The sequence below is a fragment of the Spinacia oleracea genome, chromosome 1 (genome assembly GCF_020520425.1).
Source record: "Spinacia oleracea cultivar Varoflay chromosome 1, BTI_SOV_V1, whole genome shotgun sequence".
Lineage (NCBI taxonomy): Eukaryota > Viridiplantae > Streptophyta > Magnoliopsida > Caryophyllales > Amaranthaceae > Spinacia > Spinacia oleracea.
In genome coordinates, this window is record NC_079487.1 from 129,521,516 (window position 1) to 129,541,372 (window position 19,857).

At 31.5% G+C, this 19,857-nt stretch overlaps 1 protein-coding gene and 1 long non-coding RNA gene across 2 annotated transcripts; one reads left to right on the forward strand and one right to left on the reverse strand.

Annotated features, from left to right (window-relative positions):
- The first annotated feature begins 1,230 nt into the window (after positions 1-1,230).
- On the forward strand, positions 1,231-4,139 carry LOC110802317 (cytochrome b561 and DOMON domain-containing protein At4g12980). Its single transcript, XM_022007763.2, has 3 exons — positions 1,231-1,909; positions 2,561-2,815; positions 3,465-4,139. Exons 1-3 carry the CDS (start codon positions 1,292-1,294, stop codon positions 3,732-3,734), a joined length of 1,143 nt encoding a protein of 380 aa, XP_021863455.2. The 5' UTR covers positions 1,231-1,291; the 3' UTR covers positions 3,735-4,139.
- Positions 2,662-3,531, reverse strand: LOC130460690 (uncharacterized). Its single transcript, XR_008920699.1, has 2 exons — positions 3,226-3,531; positions 2,662-3,099 (listed from the first exon to the last, which is right to left on the reverse strand). It is a non-coding gene; the product is annotated as an uncharacterized lncRNA (long non-coding RNA).
- Positions 4,140-19,857: the final 15,718 nt, after the last annotated feature.

The window sequence follows — 19,857 nt, forward strand, 5'->3', positions numbered from 1 at the left end:
TAAGTGTGTTTATGAGGAAAGAGATAGAGAGAGCATGAGAAAATAAATCGAAAAATATACGAGGCAAATTCAAAGGGACATTCCAAAGTAGTATATTGCGCAATAAAAAAACGAGAAGATCAATAAAAATTCAAATAAGTGAAGATCAATAAAAGTTCAAATAAGTCAAGCTCAATAGCTCAAATTAGTCAACCTCAACATTTACAGATTTTTTCCCTTTGATAACATGACCCGTGGCAATAAGTCAATAATGTATCAAGTTTGAGTCTTGGGGAGTTATAGATTTTTAACATAACAAGATACCACTATGTATAATAAAAATAAGAGGATAGGAAATCTTCAGTATATGTAAACACAAGTGGAAAAATCTGTATCTTTGTTTTAGGAAATTAGAGATTTTTAACATAAATAAAATATTATTATAATTGTATATAATAAATCCCTTAAAAAAATAAATTATTATTTTTATTAAAAAAAAAAGGTAAAACAATTTCAATGTACATAAAAAAAATTGAAAAATATGTACTCTGTATATTTGTTTGTAGGAAATTTGAGATTTTTAACATAAGCCAGATATAATTTAGAATACAAGAAATTAGGAAATCTTCAATATTCTGATTTGTACTTTTTTAAAAAATGAAATTAGAGATTCTTATAATAGTTATGATATTACGTAGTACTAGAATAAAGAGAAATGAGAGGAAATCTTCAATATCCTTCAAAAATGATAGGAAATCTTCAATATCCTTAAAAATAACCGGAGTAATTTGGACTACTTTTTTTTTATGAACTAACATGGTATTTTTATATTACTGTATACTCTATTTTTCAGTAATTACTATCAAAATTTTATCCATAAATTAATAAATAAAATCATAAACTAATACACAGCCATTTCTTTATGTTTCATTTCCGGCCATACAGTCTTAATTTTCATAGTAAAATTAATTTGATAATCAACATTTATGTTACACAAGTAACACAATTACACAACCCATCAAATAAGTTAGACAAAAAACCGGGACAATATTTTATCGTCGCAATTTACCCCGATAGCATCTCCCATTCACTTATTACTCCGTACAACGACATTAGCGTGTCAAATAATCCCATACTTTCACCTTTCACAACATCTTCCCACTTTTGTCTCCAACTCAATGTGTCAAATCCTCATTGGCTATTTCACTCCACTCCCAAATTTTCTCTCTCCTATTTAAGCCCCTTTCCCAACCTCACACCTTTCTCAAACACACTCCCTCAAAACCGTTAACTTTACTCTTCTTCTTCATCAATGGCGCCTCTGCAAATCACCCTCATTTTCTCTCTCCTCTTCCTCCCACTTTCTCTCTCCTCCACTTGCACCTCTCCGAAACTCACCTCCACCTACAAATCATGCAGTCAACTCCCATCTCTCAGCTCCTCCCTCCACTTCACCTATAACCCATCTAACAAGTCACTTGCCGTCGCTTTCACCGCCGTCCCACCTTCCTCCTCCGGTTGGGTCGCATGGGGAATCAACCCCATCTCCACCGGTATGGCCGGTACTCAAGCTCTCGTCGCTTTTAGAAATTCTGACGGTTCTATGTCCGTCGACACATTTAATCTATCCTCCTATTCCGACATAATTCCAGGGAAGATTTCGTTTCCGGTTTATGAAAAACGGGCGGTTTTCAATAAGGATGATGGGTCGATTACTATTTTTGCAAGCGTCGGACATTCTGGTAGTGGGAAGATTAACCATGTTTGGCAAGTGGGTCCCGGTGTTACTAAAGGCTTCCCTATGAAGCATGATTTTAAGCCGGAGAATCTTAAGGCGACAGCTACTCTGGATTTAAGCGCCGATGGCGGCGGTGCCAGTCAAGCGTCAGAAAGTTCGACTTCTAGCGACGCAACTGCCAAGAAGAGAAATGTGGGTTTTTTGTTTCTTCTCTTGGGTTTGGTTTTTGGTTTGTTTTCTGTTCTGGGTTGTTCTTAGATTCTGGAAATTCTGGATGTTTTATGGGTCAATTTTGATTCTTTTCCCCTTCTGAATTAGTCAATTATATAATTAGTGGCCCTTCAATGTTTAATTTTGTAGTTGCTCAATCTATAGATGAGAAAGGTTATGATTAGATTGCATGGAATTCAAACGTTTTTAGCTTGATTATGCTCGAATTACATCCTGTTATGTCCATAGCCGATTAGCAATAATGTCAGACAAGATTTGATCTCATGTGTTATTGTAAATTCAGTGTTGAATTGTCGATCAACCACTAGTCAACCATAGTTATTTCTGTTGATCAACCATATAAAAATGTCTTATTTTCTGGGATCTCAGTGTGATGCTTTGAAGCTAATTGTTGTTGTAGTTGTGATTTAGAAATTACATTTTTTTTTTAATATCTTGCTATAATTAGAGACTTTGTTGTTTATACTCCTGTCAATTGTTATTATATTCCTGAATTGCATGTTAGAATTATGATTGCCAACCAATCTTCTTTCAAATTCTGTTTTTTCATGTTAATTTGCTGATATGAAATTGAAAATTTAGTGCTGTCTTTTTTGTCTGTTGGTGTTTCAGACTCATGGAATACTGAACGCAATCAGTTGGGGACTATTGTTTCCAATTGGAGCTATGATAGCAAGATATGTGAGGACAATTGAGTCAGCAGATCCTGTGTGGTTTTATATTCATGTTGGTTGCCAAATATCTGGATATGCTATTGGTGTTGCCGGCTGGGCCACCGGTCTTCAGCTCGGAAGCAAGTCAGTTGGTATTGTATACACGAGCCACCGCTACATCGGCATTGCCCTCTTTGCACTTGCTACTCTACAAGTAAGGCCCTGTTATGTTCACCTTATTTCCACTTATTTCAGGAAAAATAAGTTCAGTTAAGTTCAGTAAAAATAGGGTTGACCAAGTATAATTTATAACTAAAATAAGTTTTGATAAATTTTGATAAATTCAGATAAGTTCAGTTAAGTTCAGATAAATTCAGATAAGATAAGTTAGAGAATGTTGTACTTGAAAGATCTGAACTGCATCTGAACATAGAGAAATTTAAAGGTTCTTACTCCTTTCGGCTTCTGTCCCACATTAATTTCGCACTGCTAAATGGCCTGGAGATCACAGTATAGACGAGTTTAGATAGCAGAGTTAAGGAGATGAGCAGTTCATTTTGGTACATCCATCTTAAAAACAAAAGGCAAGAAGTTAAATATGAGACGAAGGGAGTATCAACTTACATGATATCGTGATCTTTAGAGAGGCGGAGGGCTGATGTTGAGCGTTACAGATGTAGCTAAGTTTTGAGATAATTCCAGACATTATATGGCAATCGTAAAATCTATACATGACATCCAGATTCTTGAAATATCTCAACTGAAAATCTATGATACCAGCTACCAAATGGTCCCTTAAGGGATTGTTGTTGTTTGTTCTATTCATTGAAGGGCTATTTTCATTCACTTTTCTGACATTGCAGATATTTGCGCTGTTTCTAAGACCGAAGAAGGAGCACAAGTCGAGATTTTACTGGAACATCTATCACCACGGAGTTGGATACGCCATCATTATCCTCGGAATCATCAATGTATTCAAAGGCCTACATATACTCGAACCTGAAAAGAAATGGAAATCAACATACGTTAGCATACTTGTCGTCTTGGGTTGCATTACCGTCTTACTAGAAATTTTCACCTGGATCGTATACCTAAGGAGGAAATCTAATCGATCCACCAAGCCTTACGCGTGATCAATAGATTGAAAAACAGCCGTACGTCTTTACTCCCTTGATTGTGAGATGGTACCAGTTAAGTGGCTCTTAGAGAGAGTTAACTTATTCGACAGGGGATATCGCTATTCACTCCCCTCTTGTTGGCTGTCTGATCTTTTTAGTGTATATTGGTTTGAGACATTTGTGGTATATAATATACTCTCATTTTCCGATTTTCGGGAATTAATTATGTATTTTAGCTAGTTGCATTTTAGACAAAAGTTCGGAAATATGTGAGCCTAGTTTCATTTGTTTGTGTGGGTGTGACCTAAAATTAATTTCATTGTTACAGCAGAAGAAATCACAGTTGAGATTTAGCCTAGGACAGGAATTTGTACTTGTTTATTATGAATTTTCTGATAGTGCTGATTTTCTATTCCGTAATTTGTTTCCGTTGACTATTTGCTAATGACAAGTTAGTTGCTGACTACGGAGTACTTCACTACTCCAACTAGCAACAGTATAAATTAACCAAAAGGTGGTCACAGACTCACAATAGTACTCGTAGTCTGTATGAACATTCGATCTTCTTTTGCGGTTATTTTACATCTTTTCGGTTCATATTAGGTTCAATAAGTTCAGTTTAGTTCTACTTATATTTCAGAATAATCGACATATCTGACTTTATTTACACGGTTTATACATAAACTTTGACTATAGTTTTTTTTTACGGAGTACTATACTCCGTATATTAAAAATTAATTTAATCGTGTCAAATGTTGTTAAACTATTATTAATATGGAATACTGGATACATGTATTAATATTCAAACTTGTGCAATTATGTACCAAGTAGGTGAGTATACTGTATACCCGATTCATTTCCATTCTAATCCAGTTTAACTTAGATTAACTTAGTTCAAAAGAAGCGGGTCTAAGTGTATAACATTAGAATATAAAGCTCCTTATATAAACAATTATGTAAAAAAAAAAAAAAAAAATCAAGCATAAAGGTTTGAAGCAATAGAAAATATTATTTCCTGAGCAACTTTTTTATGATTTTGATTTTGATTTCAAAGTGATTATTTAGGTTTTGCAAAAGGGTTCTAAAAAATTGGGACCCTCTAATTTGAATAGCAAGATGGTGCAATTGTAACCTGTCCTCACTTTCATCATTCTTTGTCTTTTGTTTGTTCGCAAAGACAACACACCTCTCTTCCACGCCAACCCACCCCAAAAATGAGAGTGCCCCCTCTTTATCTTATCATCATTATCTTTTCATTTGTTTTAAGTGGAGTATGAAATTCCTCCTTCATTCTTGGTTTTTTTTTCTCCACGGATTAGTCAGAAGTACATTAAAAACCCAAAGACTTGTATGTGACAAGCCACACCATTAAATTGATGGTGTAATCTGTTCATATTAGAATTAATTACGTTGCTAAGTGAAACCTATAAGACTAGCTAGACTACACAAAACACGTGGTGTTGTATAACAATAATATTGGTTGGAGCAATGGTTTAACTACTTATTTTAAACTCTATTCAAAGCATGCAGCAGGTCGCGAGTTCGGTAGACATAAATGTTTCCCTTTTGTTAAACATTCACTAGGCTTTTACCGACTATATTTTAGTTGGAGCCTTGGAAGTGTTTGGAAGTTAATTGTATCCTTAATAAAATTACACAATAGTAATTAATATAATGATGTTATGAATTTTTCTGGCTTTAACTTACTAATATTAATAGTAATTGCATCTATCTTTTATAAGTAATATCATTAATATTAAAAAAAAAACCTTAGTAGTATTTGTAGTAATTGTGCATAATATTTAAAGTAACACCATTAATATGCAAAAATAACCATTGTATGTAAAATATTAAAGTAACATCCTAATATTTTAAGTGAATAAGTAGTATGATGAAAAGGAACTCTTCTAAAACTATAAAAGTAACAGGAAATATAAATATAAGTAACAAATTACAAATAGAAGCTAGTCATCCTTAATAATATTGGTGGTAATTGTGCCTATTGTTTAAAAGTAACACCCGTTGACATACAAAAAGAGACCCTAATAAAACATTAAAGTAACACCCTAATATTTAAAGTAACACCATTAATATACAAAAGTAACCATAGTAAAATATTAATGTAACATCCTAATTATCTTTTAAGTGAATACGTAGCTTAATTAAAATTAACTTTTCTAAGGCCTTGTTCTGTTCACCTTATTTCCACTTATTTCAGGAAAAAGAAGTTCAGATAAGTTCAGATAAGTTCAGATAAGTTCAGATAAAATAAGTTCAGGAAAAATAAGGGTTGACCAAGTACAATTTATAACTAAAATAAGTTTTGATAAGTTCTAATAAGTTCAGATAAGTTTAGATAAGTTCAGATAAGTTCAGTTAAGTTCAGATAAGATAAGTTCAGAAAAAATAACTGGAAATCAGGTGAATAGAACGCAGCCTAAAACTATAAAAGTAAGTGAAATTATAAATAGAAGTAACAAATTACAAATAGCATTAGTAGTAACCGTGTTTATTGTTTAAAAGTAACACCATATCACCAACGGTTTGTAAATATGTGACCAGATTTTGGCCTTGTCTGGCAAATGGCTTTTTGCTGGCTTTTTGGTTGGCTTTTGGCTGTTGGCTTTTTAATCTGGTCAAACAGCCAAAAAATGTGTTTGGTAACTGGCTTTTTAGCTTACTGAAAAGCCAGCTTTTTCGCCAAAAATGAAAAGCTAGTAACACTAGCTTTTTGGAGTTGGCTTTTGGCTTTTCACTATCTAAATTACTTTTTTGTCCTTGTTTTTTACTAATTAACTAATAATTAATAATTAATAATTAATAATTAATAATTAATAATTAATAATTAATGATTAATAATTAATGATTAATGATTAATGATTAATGATTAATGATTAGTGATTAGTGATTAATGATTAATGATTAGTTATTAGTAATTAGTAATTAGTAATTAGTAATTAGTAATTAGTAATTAGTAATTAGTAATTAGTAATTAGTAATTAGTAATTAGTAATTAGTAATTAATAATTAATAATCAATAATTAATAATTAATAATTAATAATTAATAATTAATAATTAATAATTATTAATTATTAATTATTAATTAATAATTTTTAATAATTAATAATTAGTAATTAGTAATATAATTAATAATTAATAATTAATAATTAATAATTAATAATTAGTAATTAATAATTAGTAATTAGTAATATAATTAATAATTAATAATTAATAATTAGTAATTAATAATTAGTAATTAATAATTAATAATTAATAATTAATAATTAATAATTAATAATTAATAATTAATAATTAATAATTAATAATTAATAATTAATAATCACGGAGTATTAATTAATGACTAATAACTAAAAGTGAATAATTAATTAATAATTAATCATTAATTATTAATTATTAATTATTAATTATTAATTATTAATCATTGATTATTTATTATTAGTTATTAATTATTACTCCGTAATTATTAATTAAAATAATAATTTGTTAATACTATTGCATAAAGTAATTTATTTTTAATTTATATTTATTTATTTGTAATTACTTTTTACTCCGTACACAATACACAGTATGTATTGAAAAATGAATAAAAGACATTAAATGTCCTTAAATGTCATTTTACATAGCTACAGCCAACAGCCAACAACTGATTTTACCAAACATATTTGTAACCAATCCATAGTCAAACAGCCAACAAAAGCAGCCAACTTGAACAGCCAGTCAAACCAGCCAAGTAAAACAGCCGACAGCCAACAGCCAACAGCCAATTGCCAAATAGGGCCTTTGTGCCTGGCCTTACGGCACCAGTTACATCATTACATTCATACGTTGCGGTAATTTAAGTAGCATTATTTTGCTAAAATACGCATGACATTATAGCAAATCAAAGTGTTTTATAATTACGGATGATCTGTTTCAACCATGTTCTGTCTTGATTGTTAAGGACATCTTAATCATTTATTTTTTATTTATTTTTTGTTGCAAAAAAGGGGTGATTAACCCCAAAAAATCATTAATTAGTTGTTTGTTTGTTACTACTCCTTCCGTATGACCGTATGTATATATTTGTACTAATACATACTCCGTATGTATTAAAAAAAAGTGTTTTCTTAAGAAAGTTTACGTACAATGTACTAATACTTTCATTCTCAAACGTACGTACACTAGCAATATATCTTCCATGTCAATCATGCATTAGGTAATACTGCCTCCATTTTATAGTACTCTGCAATCTTTGCACTTTTCGTTTCAGTCAGTCATCATATTTTTTACATTGTGTTTTTATGTACTATTTTGGACATAAAAATTTACTACTTCCTCCGTTCCAGAAATATCGCACCGTGGTTGACTTTTACTCATCTAACATTTATTTTGACTCATAATATCTCACATCGTATTCAAGTAAAAAATTATAAAAAATTAATTTTTAGAAAATATATATCGATACAAATCTAACATAATTCCACATGACTAAAATTCCTTACGTACGAATCACAACAAATGGTCAAACTCGTAGTGTGAATAGTGTAAAAAACAAATGGTGCGATATTTCCGGAACGAAAGAAGTATATATTATCCCTATTGTCTCCCAACATTTACAATATTCCATTCAGTTTTTTTTTTCCTTACATTCACTTACTTTTTTTACTTCTCTTTTACTCTATCAATATTTTATTATATTTACCCTTTTTTTTTTACACATTTTCCTCATTTTCTTAATATTTGTGCAAATATTAATTGTAAATATCATTATGAAACGATGTATAGTACGACATAATATGATAATACACAATACATGATTACTGCATACGATAACAAAATTTGCTATTAGTAAGATTTGAACTTGTAACCGACTACAGACTACTAGCTAGTAGTACGTACAAAATAACTAGAAATCTAACCAGCTTATTGTTTGTACATAGACACGTAGTACAAAATGAGTCCGGATCCTTTAGAGTTTTAATAAAACTCTACAACGTAGAGTTGTATCTAAATCATACATTTTAAAATAATGGCTCATATTATTGGGAAGGGAAAATCAGTGAATGGATATTGATGAGAAAAAATAGGGGGAATTTTAGAAATATAATAGATGAGCCATTGAATTTTCAATCAAAAGTTGATATTGCTCAAACTCTACCTTGTAGAGTTATTTTAAAACTCTGGAGGATCCAAAACCGTACAAAGGGGGTGTTTGGTAAAAGGCGGATTGATGAATTTTTAGAGGATTCTGTATTGTTAGAGGTTTGACCAGTTGAAACCGCTAATTAAGGTGTTTGGTTGTTAGCGGTTTCAATTAGAGGTTTGTGTAGGAAAGAATTCTGTAAAATCCGAAAATGAGAATAAAATGTGGGCCGAATATTTGATATGTATAAAGCTGTGACGTGTTACAAAACACTGTCTTAGAAGCAAAATTCGCCCCGACTATGGTGCAATCGTGATAGGCGTTGCCCCCCACGATTTTACACAGCAATTCGTTTTAACGTGCACTCGAATAAAACGAATTAGGAACTCATAATATACTCAGAATAAAACAGAAGAGATGAGGAGGAGAATGATTTTTCTGTGTGTTTGAAATGATCCCAGAAACTGATTTACATTGCAACAAGAATTTGTAACCGAAAATCAGATTTTTAATGAGGTAATTAAAACCGAAAATCAGAATTCACATAACATTTGTAACTGAAAATCTGATCTTTAATTTTGCAATTAAAACGGAAACGAGAATCAAGCGGTGGTTACGATTCTGTCATTAAGGTTATGGAGTGAGCTACGTAACTGAACGATCTCATGATGACTGGACCGTCAGTTACGTCTTGGCCCAAAAAGTAGGCCTCACCCCACCGCGCACGTGCCACGAACACGAACCGAACTGGCCGGACGGGCGGAGGCGGCGCGCGTGGGGATGCCCCCTTCTAGCCCACACCACTTGGGGAAGTACTTCAAAGTATAAACATTACTTCCCTATATTTAAACAAAGGGAAAGTTCATTTTCTTTCCATGTGGGACAAACCCCTTTTCTTTAAATACTCCACTTGAAATGCCTGCTTTTCATTTCTACCAATGTGGGACATTTTTACAAAATAGTAAAACTCTTTCTTTGCATTATTTCCAACAGTTTGTACTTAAAACGCTAATTATGAAAATGCTGGATATACCAGCGTTTTCATCCAGTGGTTTGATATTTGAGACTAGAAAGACGACTTTGCCCCCAAGTATTTGTGTCTTCTCCTTCCCTGTTATTCTGCTAACTTCCCCTCCATGGCTGATGGCTCCGTAGTTCCATCTGCAATCCAACCTTCATAAGAAAAAAAATATGAAAGCATATTTCTCAAACTTTTTCCCCCATGAACAAGTACATCAAAGCTTTATTCGCAAAATGGGATCTATAATTTCATATCAAAATATGCATGTCACCATCTGAGAAATGCAATACTTGCTCATGAATTTGAAGAAGAAATTTTGAAATTGATTTCTTCAAATCTTGTCTAAACTCTAGAGCAGGAGATTAGATCCAATAGCTTTGATTTGAATATTAAAATTTCATTGTTTTTTGGTTTTTGTTTATGGAGATGGGGTTCAGGAGATTTGGGATGGTGAATTGGTGATGGCGGTAGGTGGGGCGAATTGGAGATTTGGGATGAAATATGAATGGGAGAGGCGGACATATTGATAAAAAGGGTGAGAAACTGAGTATTATCCAAAATTTTCTTTTAATGCTTTTAAAATAAATATTTACAATATTCAGAGACATCCAACCCAAAGTTTATCTCAGAAAATTGTTTAATTATTTTCATGATATATATACCAATATACACGTTATTACATGTATATATCATATTAACAATTTGTATTTTTAAATTAAACAATTCAATATGACAATGTCCTTATTTGTCATTTTACATACTCAAACAGCTAGCCGCTAACAGTTATTTACCAAACACTTTTATACAAACTGCTAATTTAATCCGCTAGTCGAAACTGCTAATTCAACCAGCTAGTCAAAACTGCTAATTCAATCCGCTACAACTAACCACTAACTGCTAATCACCAAACAGGGCCAAAATACATTATAAATATAGTATGAGAGTAATGGATAGTTCAGTTGGTTAGAGCTTTCATCCCAATTTTAGGTGATTGTGCGATCGATTTTCATCTCCGGACTTGTGGCTCATTCACACCAAAAATAAATAAATAAATATAGTATTAGAGTCTTGGTTTTGATTAAAAGGCAAGTGTGTAGATTAAGGAAGGAAGGAATCAGAGTACGAGTATTTACTTTAATAGAACGCAATTACTATAAATAGGTAAAAGTTGTCTATTACGCACTTTCTAATTTATATGGAACTATGAAAATGATACTCGTCAATGTTTAAGGCTATATGTTCTCGTTTGCCTTGGCCTTTTGTTACGACTCTTATGACCACACATGCATGGCACATGCATGAACGTAAAAGATGGAATTTAAAGTAGCCAAATTTAATAATGAACATCGTGACTAATCATTAGAATTAGAATATGAGCTGCTAAATCCAGGGTAATGATACAACTGTAATTTTTTGAGGGAAAGACCGAAAGGTGGGTGGCTAGGGCCGTCTCTGGTAATTCTGAGGCCCTATTTTTTTATTTTTTTTTTTATTTTTTTTTTTTTATTTATGCATGTGGAGGGCTGGAGGCCCTTTTCTTAATAAAATGATTAGTAACACTAAAAAAAGAATGTACATATTGAGAGTCGATCTCGCAATCTATGAAATATTAAGAGAAGGTTGTACCATTGATCCACAAATCAATCAAGTATCTTCTATTTGCACGATTTACTATATAACCAATAATTGAGCTATGTAATTAAGTTACCACTAATTTTTTTGGGCCCCCGAAAATTTTGGGCCCTGTGCTGGAGGTCCTATTAGACCTCCCTATATACGACCCTGAGGGTGGCTTTTATTAGATAATCAAGTCAAGGTCCGCCAAGGCTATGCCGATACCTTGCGGAAAAGAGTTCACAAATACATGTTCCACCGCATTAGAGGGAAGTAATCTAACCGATAGATGAGCAACAATATTCCCGGCCCTATGATCACAACAGAATAACTAAATTCCAAACTCAAAGAACAAACATCTTCTAATATCAAGTTGATGAGTTGATCCATAGGTGACTTACTAGTGGTTGAGACTGAGTCACGAGAGTCTGTATATAGTAGAATACTGATTCAAATCTCCCTCATCGGTCAATGCATAATTTTATATTGCACTTGTAATTCATATATCCGCACCCAGAATAAAAAGTTTCACGTGGTATACTCCGTGCCCTTGATCATCTGCTCTAATATTTCACGAAAACTCCCCTATATCAAAGCTCAGTATACAAATTAAATTCAATTTAAATAATTGATAATAAAAAAGGATAGGGATAACTATTCTGAATTAATGTATGACCGACGTAGGTTATGACTTATTTTCGTTACACTTTTGAAGTCATATACGGAGTACAATTTTGGAGTAAATGATAATGCTCAAATAAGTTTGACTAATGATGTAATGGACTTTAGTCTTTCACAAATTCTTATTTACAAGGGGTGTACAATAAATATTGTACACCGGAGTAAAAGTTAACTCAAAATGCTTAAAAGTTAAGCTTATATATGTAAAAGTTATCTATTTTTTAGTGATAAATTTTTTAATTTTAGTAAAACTTATTTCTTCAAAATGACTAATAATGTATAAAATTAATCATTTAACCCTTTAAAATGTTTATCTATCAATTTTTTTATTACTAATATAAAAGTTAATCAAAACTAGGTTAAAGTTACAAAAAAATTAGATTAAAGTTATATTGGTGTACAATAAATTTATTGTACACCTTGTGCGCGCAAGATTTTTGTTAGTCTTTAGGATATGAATACAGTATATGATAAATGAGGAGGAACATGAGGTCATCCTGCACTAATCATTACATCATGAATGGACATGAATGAATAGTGGAGCCTTTCTTTGATTTGGTAATTTGCTCTTTTGTCCAGATGGCTGATAGTGAGGACTGAGGAAGGGCAGGTCAGTCATTTCAATAACTTTATTTTTGAGATTCCTCTTCCTTGCTTTGAGTTTACTTGTTCTTTGATTATGATTTAACATGCTAAATAAAATCAACTCGTGCATAAAATTATACTACGTACGTAGTATGTTCTTACAATACGGAGTAATACCCTTAAAAAATTATACTCCGTAGTATGTTCTTACAATAATACCCTTAAAAATCATTACTCCATACTTACATCATAGAGTAGATTTTTCACCATACAGATCTATCTGAATGTATTAGATTTTATTTTTTATTTTTTTAACTATGCGAAATAATCAAGTTTGAATAAGCTGAAATAAAAGGATTCTAAAATAAAATTAGGAAAAGCATGTGGTTAATCAGTAAAGGAGTGTGGCCTGTGGGGCACATGATACACAAAATAAACTTCAAGTTTTGTCTCTTAATGTAATAACGTAGTCCTCTACTCCTCTCTAATACTCCGCACATTTCGTTTTCAAATGATCCCCCAACTCTCGGATATCATATGACCCGTTTGCATTCATGTCAATGAGTCATTGTTAATTAATTTGTTATCAAACCTAAGCATGACGATGGTGTGACATGCATTAGCTAAAATCGGTAGCCCGTGTAGTCTTTATGTTGTGACTTGTGACTATGTGAGTGTTGTAAGTAGACCTAATTATACATTAAGAAGATTTTTCGTATGTGAGGTGAGATTAATTAATAATTATACATTTATATCACATTAAGTAGGTAAAAATTATCAACATATATATAAAATGTTTTCACAATTGTCTAAAGCTAAGTCAAAGATGTAGCTTTTTAATTATTTTCCTCTTTATCCTTCCTTAGCATTCAAACTCCTCTTCTCAAAGGTTTTGGAGTTAACTTTGACTCAACGTTAGCATTCAACTCTTATTCTAGGAGGTTTATTAAGGTTGTGGTTAATTTAGCTAGTGGTTAGCGGTAGAGTTAGTGGTATGATAGCTTTTTTTTTCAAACGTTAATGTAGACATTTGAAGGTAGTCGGTAGTGTTTGATCAAATTACAGTAAAGTTTAAAACATGATATAGCTTTTATTAAATTTTGCAATACTAACGGCTACTTGTTCCGAACACTCATAACATTGACCGCTACTATGACAGTTAACTATTACCCGCTACTCCCTCGTTTCTTTTTAGTATTTCAGCGCGTCTCCTGTGAGACCAGTCACACCATCAACTTGATGGTGTGACAAGCGCGAAACCAATAGCGTACCTCCCCTAAAACTATATATATAAAAAAGTAATAGATCTAAACTATAGAAGTAACATACCTAAACTAAAAAAGTACCTCCTCTAAAATTATATATATATAAAAAAAATAACATGTCTAAACTATAGAAGTAACATACCTAAACTAAAAATGTACCTCCCCTAAAACTATTCCGTATAAAAAAAAGTAATATGTCTAAACTATAGAAGTAACATACCTAAACTAAAAAAGTACCTCATCTAAAATTATAAAAAAAAGTAACATGTCTAAACTATAGAAGTAACATACCTAAACTAAAAAAAAAATAACTCCTCTAAAATTATTAAAAAAAAGTAACATGTCTAAACTATAGAAGTAACATACTCCGTAACTAAACTAAGAAGGTATCTCCCCTAAAACTGCTTCGTATAAAAAAAGTAACATGTATAAACTATAGAAGTAACATACCTAAACTAAAAAAAGTACTTCGTCTAAAATTATATAAAAAAAAAGTAACATGTCTAAACTATAGAAGTAACATACCTAAACTAAGAAGGTATTTCCCCTAAAACTACTCCGTATAAAAAAAAGTAACATGTATTAACTATAGAAGTAACATACCTAAACTAAAAAAAGTACCTCCTCTAAAATTATAAGAAAAGTAACATGTCTAAACTATAGAAGTAACATACCTAAATTCGTAAGTGTAAACTGGTCTCACCATCAGTTGATGGTGAGGACAGTCTCATATAAGAATTTGGGTTAGTATTTACGTATTCCGTTTTGGGCGTCGATTTCTATCCTTACGTTTGTAATTTTTCCTTTTATATTGTAATATAAATGTCCCTAATATTCTGTCAAAAGATATGTAAAAAATTATGTCAATTGATTACTTTAATCAGTTGAATTCATTGAGGCATTAAATCTTTCGTACTTTCCCATTAAAACATTAATGTTTTTCCAATGTCAGATTTTGGATAAAAGTGAAAACATTTAAGAATGAAACTTGCATTGTTTAAATGAATAAAAAAAGAATCTTTATCCACGTCAATAAGTTGTTAAATCGCGTGCATGATACCAAATGTTAAGATTAAAAAGTGACAAAGAGAGTACTAGTTAACCGCTATTCAATACCCACTACTCAACCTTTAAAAGCAGCTACATGATGGAACCGCTAAAATTTTGCGAACAAAGCCTTAGCCTAATGATTTTTGCTAATGTGAAATACATTTTTTTCTAATTAAAAAAAACAAAAAAAAACACAATTTTCTTATTTACAAGTGGTGTATACTGAAGTAAAAGTTAATTTAAAATGCTCCAAATTTACCCTTATATAGGTAAAATTATCTTCTTTTTAGCGATCAAATTTTCCATTTTAATAAAAATAATTCTTCGAAATCACTAATAATATATAAAATTAATCATTTAGCCTTTAAAATGTTTATCTATCAATTTTTTTGTAACATAAAAGTTAGTCAAAACATGTTAAAAATTATAAAAACTATGTAAAAATTATTAAAAAAATTAGGTTAAAAAATATCGTGGTGTACAATAAATTTATCATACACTTGATAAGCACAAAGCCAATTTTACCCATGTTTAACTTGCAGTCGCCACTCGCCAGTCCGTAGTGCCATACTGCCATAGATTGCAATAGCAGTTAGCAGATCCATATGCGGTCTGTGGACCTAACATTTAAACATTCCAATAACCTGCATAGCATGCACGCGCACAAGGGCCCATCTAAATATATTGGCCCATTCTACAGTTTGTTTTAGCAGCCCTTTATTAGATTATTACGGAGTACGGAGTATCTATTTGGAGTATAATCCATTCCTTTTATCTGCAAATCCTTGGTTCCTTGATGCATTAAGGCTTCGTTCATTTCAAGGAAAATGTTATTGAAAAATAGTTTTTATTTTTTTTGTTTTTACCTCACAAGTAAAGTTATAGAGATAAAGAAAATAGAAATGAAAAAGGAGAGATGGATAGAAAGAGAGAAAATGAAATATACTACAAAAGAAAGTAGAGAGAAAAGTGTAAAATAAATACTACGTAGTACTTTTCTTTGTTTTCCACCCTTAACAAAACAAACAATGAAAATATTTTGATGTCAAAAAAAAAAAAAATGCAGCTTGATAATAGGTTAATACAAACTTTTATATAAGGCGGTCTTACATAAAAGACCGCCTTGATGTCATATAAGTTGAACAATTAAATTAATTAGTTAAGCACTGAAACTAATTAGTTAAGCATAATTAAAGTGGTTTTTCCGGTAAGGAGGTCTTACACAAAAGCTGCCGATAAGTTAATTAAATTGTTAAATACGGAGTAGTTTTTGTTTGAGGGGACAATTGTTAAATAGTTTATGTACTTTTTGTCTAGAAAACAAAAAGTAAATTAATTTGACACATTATTTTCTTGCGTATTGTACTAGACTTTAAATTTTTTGTTTTTATTCGACATCTTTTTATCAAACGCACAATAGAAACATTTTTTGGATGCTAAGATGACTTAGTTTGAGTGTTTTAAATGGAATTATATTTCTTTTCACGTAAAATACTAGAAGGTAGGGATGTCAATGAGACGATACGCTCGTGAACAGCTTGTGAACAAGCTCGGTCAAAGCTCGGTTAAATTTAAGTTCGTTTAATAAATGATACTAGCTCGAACAACCTAGTGTTCGGCTCGTTTAGGCTCGCGAACAACTCGTTCATGTTGGTTTCCAAGCTCGTCCGTGTTCGTTTATAAGCTCGTTTAAAAGCTCGTTCAATCTCATTTATATTAAATTTCTTAAAAAAATATGACTAACTTTTTACTCCGTATATTACTCCATCTTGTATGTATTTATGCAGTTGGATACGGTTAATCTTTGAATATTTTAAAGTAATTTCAAAAAACAAACAAAACAAGGAATATATATTTCCTCCGTTCCGGAAATATCGCACCGTGGTTGACTTTTACTCTTTTAACCATTACTTTGGCTCTTAATATCTCTAATCGTGTGCAAGTAAAAATAATAAAATATTAATATTTAGAAAACATTTATCGATACGAATCTAACATGATCCCACATGACTAAAATTTCATTACGTACGAATCATAAAAAATGGGCAAAGTCATAGTGGAAATAGTGTAACAAAAATAGTGCGATATTTCCGGAACGGAGGGAGTATAATTCATTTTGAAGTCGTCGCACTGAAATGCATTTGTGGTCACTTTGTTCAATTACAAAGTCAGCTTATTCACCAAAGTAAAGCAAAAGCCACACCACAAACTTTTGCGAACAATTCGGCGCCTAATTAATTTATCCCATATTTCAGGTGTAGCATGTGCTTTTTATAACGTTATGCCCTTAATTAATTTGTAAACAAATAAATTAATACAACGAGCACGGACAATTGATCTAATCACCTACGTCATGCTCTATCCCATGACTATGTCACCGCAAAAGTGCAAAACTACTAAACTACCTACTCGAATTGGGGAGCAAATAACCAACTATGCTCAATCAATCTGAAATAGACGAGGGCGGCGTGTCCTATATCATATATGTTTTTACAAAAATATATCATCCTATTAAACGACAAAATAGGGATAATACAAACATTAAAACAGGTGACATTTTAAAAAAACGGATGCCTTTTGGAAAAATGGATGCCATTTTTGAAAACATATGCCATTTTTTAAAAAACGGATGCCATTTTCCAAAATTTTTAATTTTGTCATTTAACATTTGTCTTTAGCCTATTTTGTCGTTTAGTAGCGTGATATATTTTTGTAAAAACATATCTGAGATGGATTTATACTTCCTCGAAATAGATTGAGTACACAAAAAAACTAGTACGTGCTACGTCCACGTGTTTCACAATCGACCGTTACATTTTTTTTCAAGTAGGTAAAAAAAAGGACCTTAATAAATCATAACTTAATCTAAAGTTAGTCTATGTAGGTTAACGTTTGAACTACTCTGATCCCAAGTATATTAAAGTTGATGGAGCTCGACCTCCAAAGTTAATTTCCCAACGACTCTACCAAATCAACTTACGTTAGTTTATATTTATTGCTCAGTGCCTCAGTTATCCCATACACATATGCATGTACGTAAGAATTTGTAGTATCATTATCAATTAAAATGCATATTGCGAAAGAAGTTTTTAAGTGCAAAACAAATTGGCGATGGGCCGGGTATCAAATGATTGTATCATGTTCCTTGATCAATTGATTGATATTGTTTCAACGTGGTATTAGGGGACCAATCCTATTGTTCACACATTATAAAAATATACAATACTTTCCCGAATAGTTAGGCATGTGATCATTTTTACTGGATTTCTAGTCTACCTAACCTACGCTTTTTATTTATTGCCATCCTAACTTATAAACACCATAATTAGATTTTTTTTTTCTGTGAACACTAGCTGAAAATCTGAAATAGCTAAAGATGAAATTGAAAAATCAGATGAAACTGAAAAGATGGTATTTTGTTAATATCTGATCCGTAAAATATCACATGTAAGAGTCTCACATTGATAAAAGATGAGAGGGTTAATCACTTTAGTAAAAGGAAAAGAAAATATAAAGGCATCAAGGGGTTTCGCCTTCGACTTAACAAAACTAATAGTAGGCTACTCCCTTATTACCATATGATTTTAAGGTAGAACCTCATTTGGTCTTGTTAAGTGGACTAAAACTGATAAGGTAGATGTTTTGCTTTAAGGTTTTGATTCTTTTCAAATATTTGTTTTAAATTACAAATTAAAAAGGCAGACTACATGGTACTTTTAGGACTTTAAATTAGATTTAAGGTGCTTGTCAAACCGTTCAAGTCATTTGAAGTGACTTAAATTTTAGCGCCTTATCATTTAAAATGAATGAAATTTCTTGTCAAACAGAGTTTAGTTACACATTTATTCTTGTATTTGCATACGAAGTCTAATTGAATATTCCTTTCCACCAAAAAACAAAAAAGACTTTTCCTATCCTTTTAGAAAAACAAAATTGAACTTTCCTTACCTTCAAAAAAAAAAAATTGAACTTTCCTGGTCACAAACTCACAATGGTTGTAACCTAAACTACAAGACTACGAGGGGACGGTCCATTGCAATTTGCAAGCACCGTAAAGGGAAATACTCCCTCCGTATTTATTTAAGAGATACACTTGATCAGGCACGGGTATTAAGAAGAAGAATTGAATGAAATAAAGTAATAAAACAAGTGGGGTTGGTTAGATATTTTAATAGGTAAAATAAGTGGGGACCATGTCATTTTAGGAGGTGGGGGGTTGAGAGTGGGGTGTAGATAGATTATTTAATTAGATGGTGGGGTTGATAAGTTACTAAAAATGGCAAGTGTATCTCTTAAATAAATACAGCCATAAAAGACAAGTGTATCCCTTAAATAAATACAGAGGGAGTATTTGTTAGCCATAAGTTACGGAAGAAAATTTAGGCAGTCATCTTATATTTACACTAATATAAACCTGGTCCACGCTAACTTAGCGTGGACCAGGGCAACAAAGTAATTTGTATGGGCAATATGTGTAACTGTCATGTGACAGTTATTTTGTGATTTTAAATAGTAACTATATGCGTATTACAGTAACTATGTGTTTTAAAGAGTTACTATGTGTTTTGTAGAGTTTCAATGCGATTTGTGCTAGTCTAGTTTATATACGTTTTAAACTTTTTTATTTTTCAAAATTTCAGATCTACATTCTGTTCATTTCTCTTTCATTTATCTCTCTTCATTTTCTCTCTATGCTTTTCAAAATTTAGCCCAAATTTCTAGGTTTTGTTCGATTTTCTTCGTAATTATCTTATAATTCTTATAATTGAATCTATTAG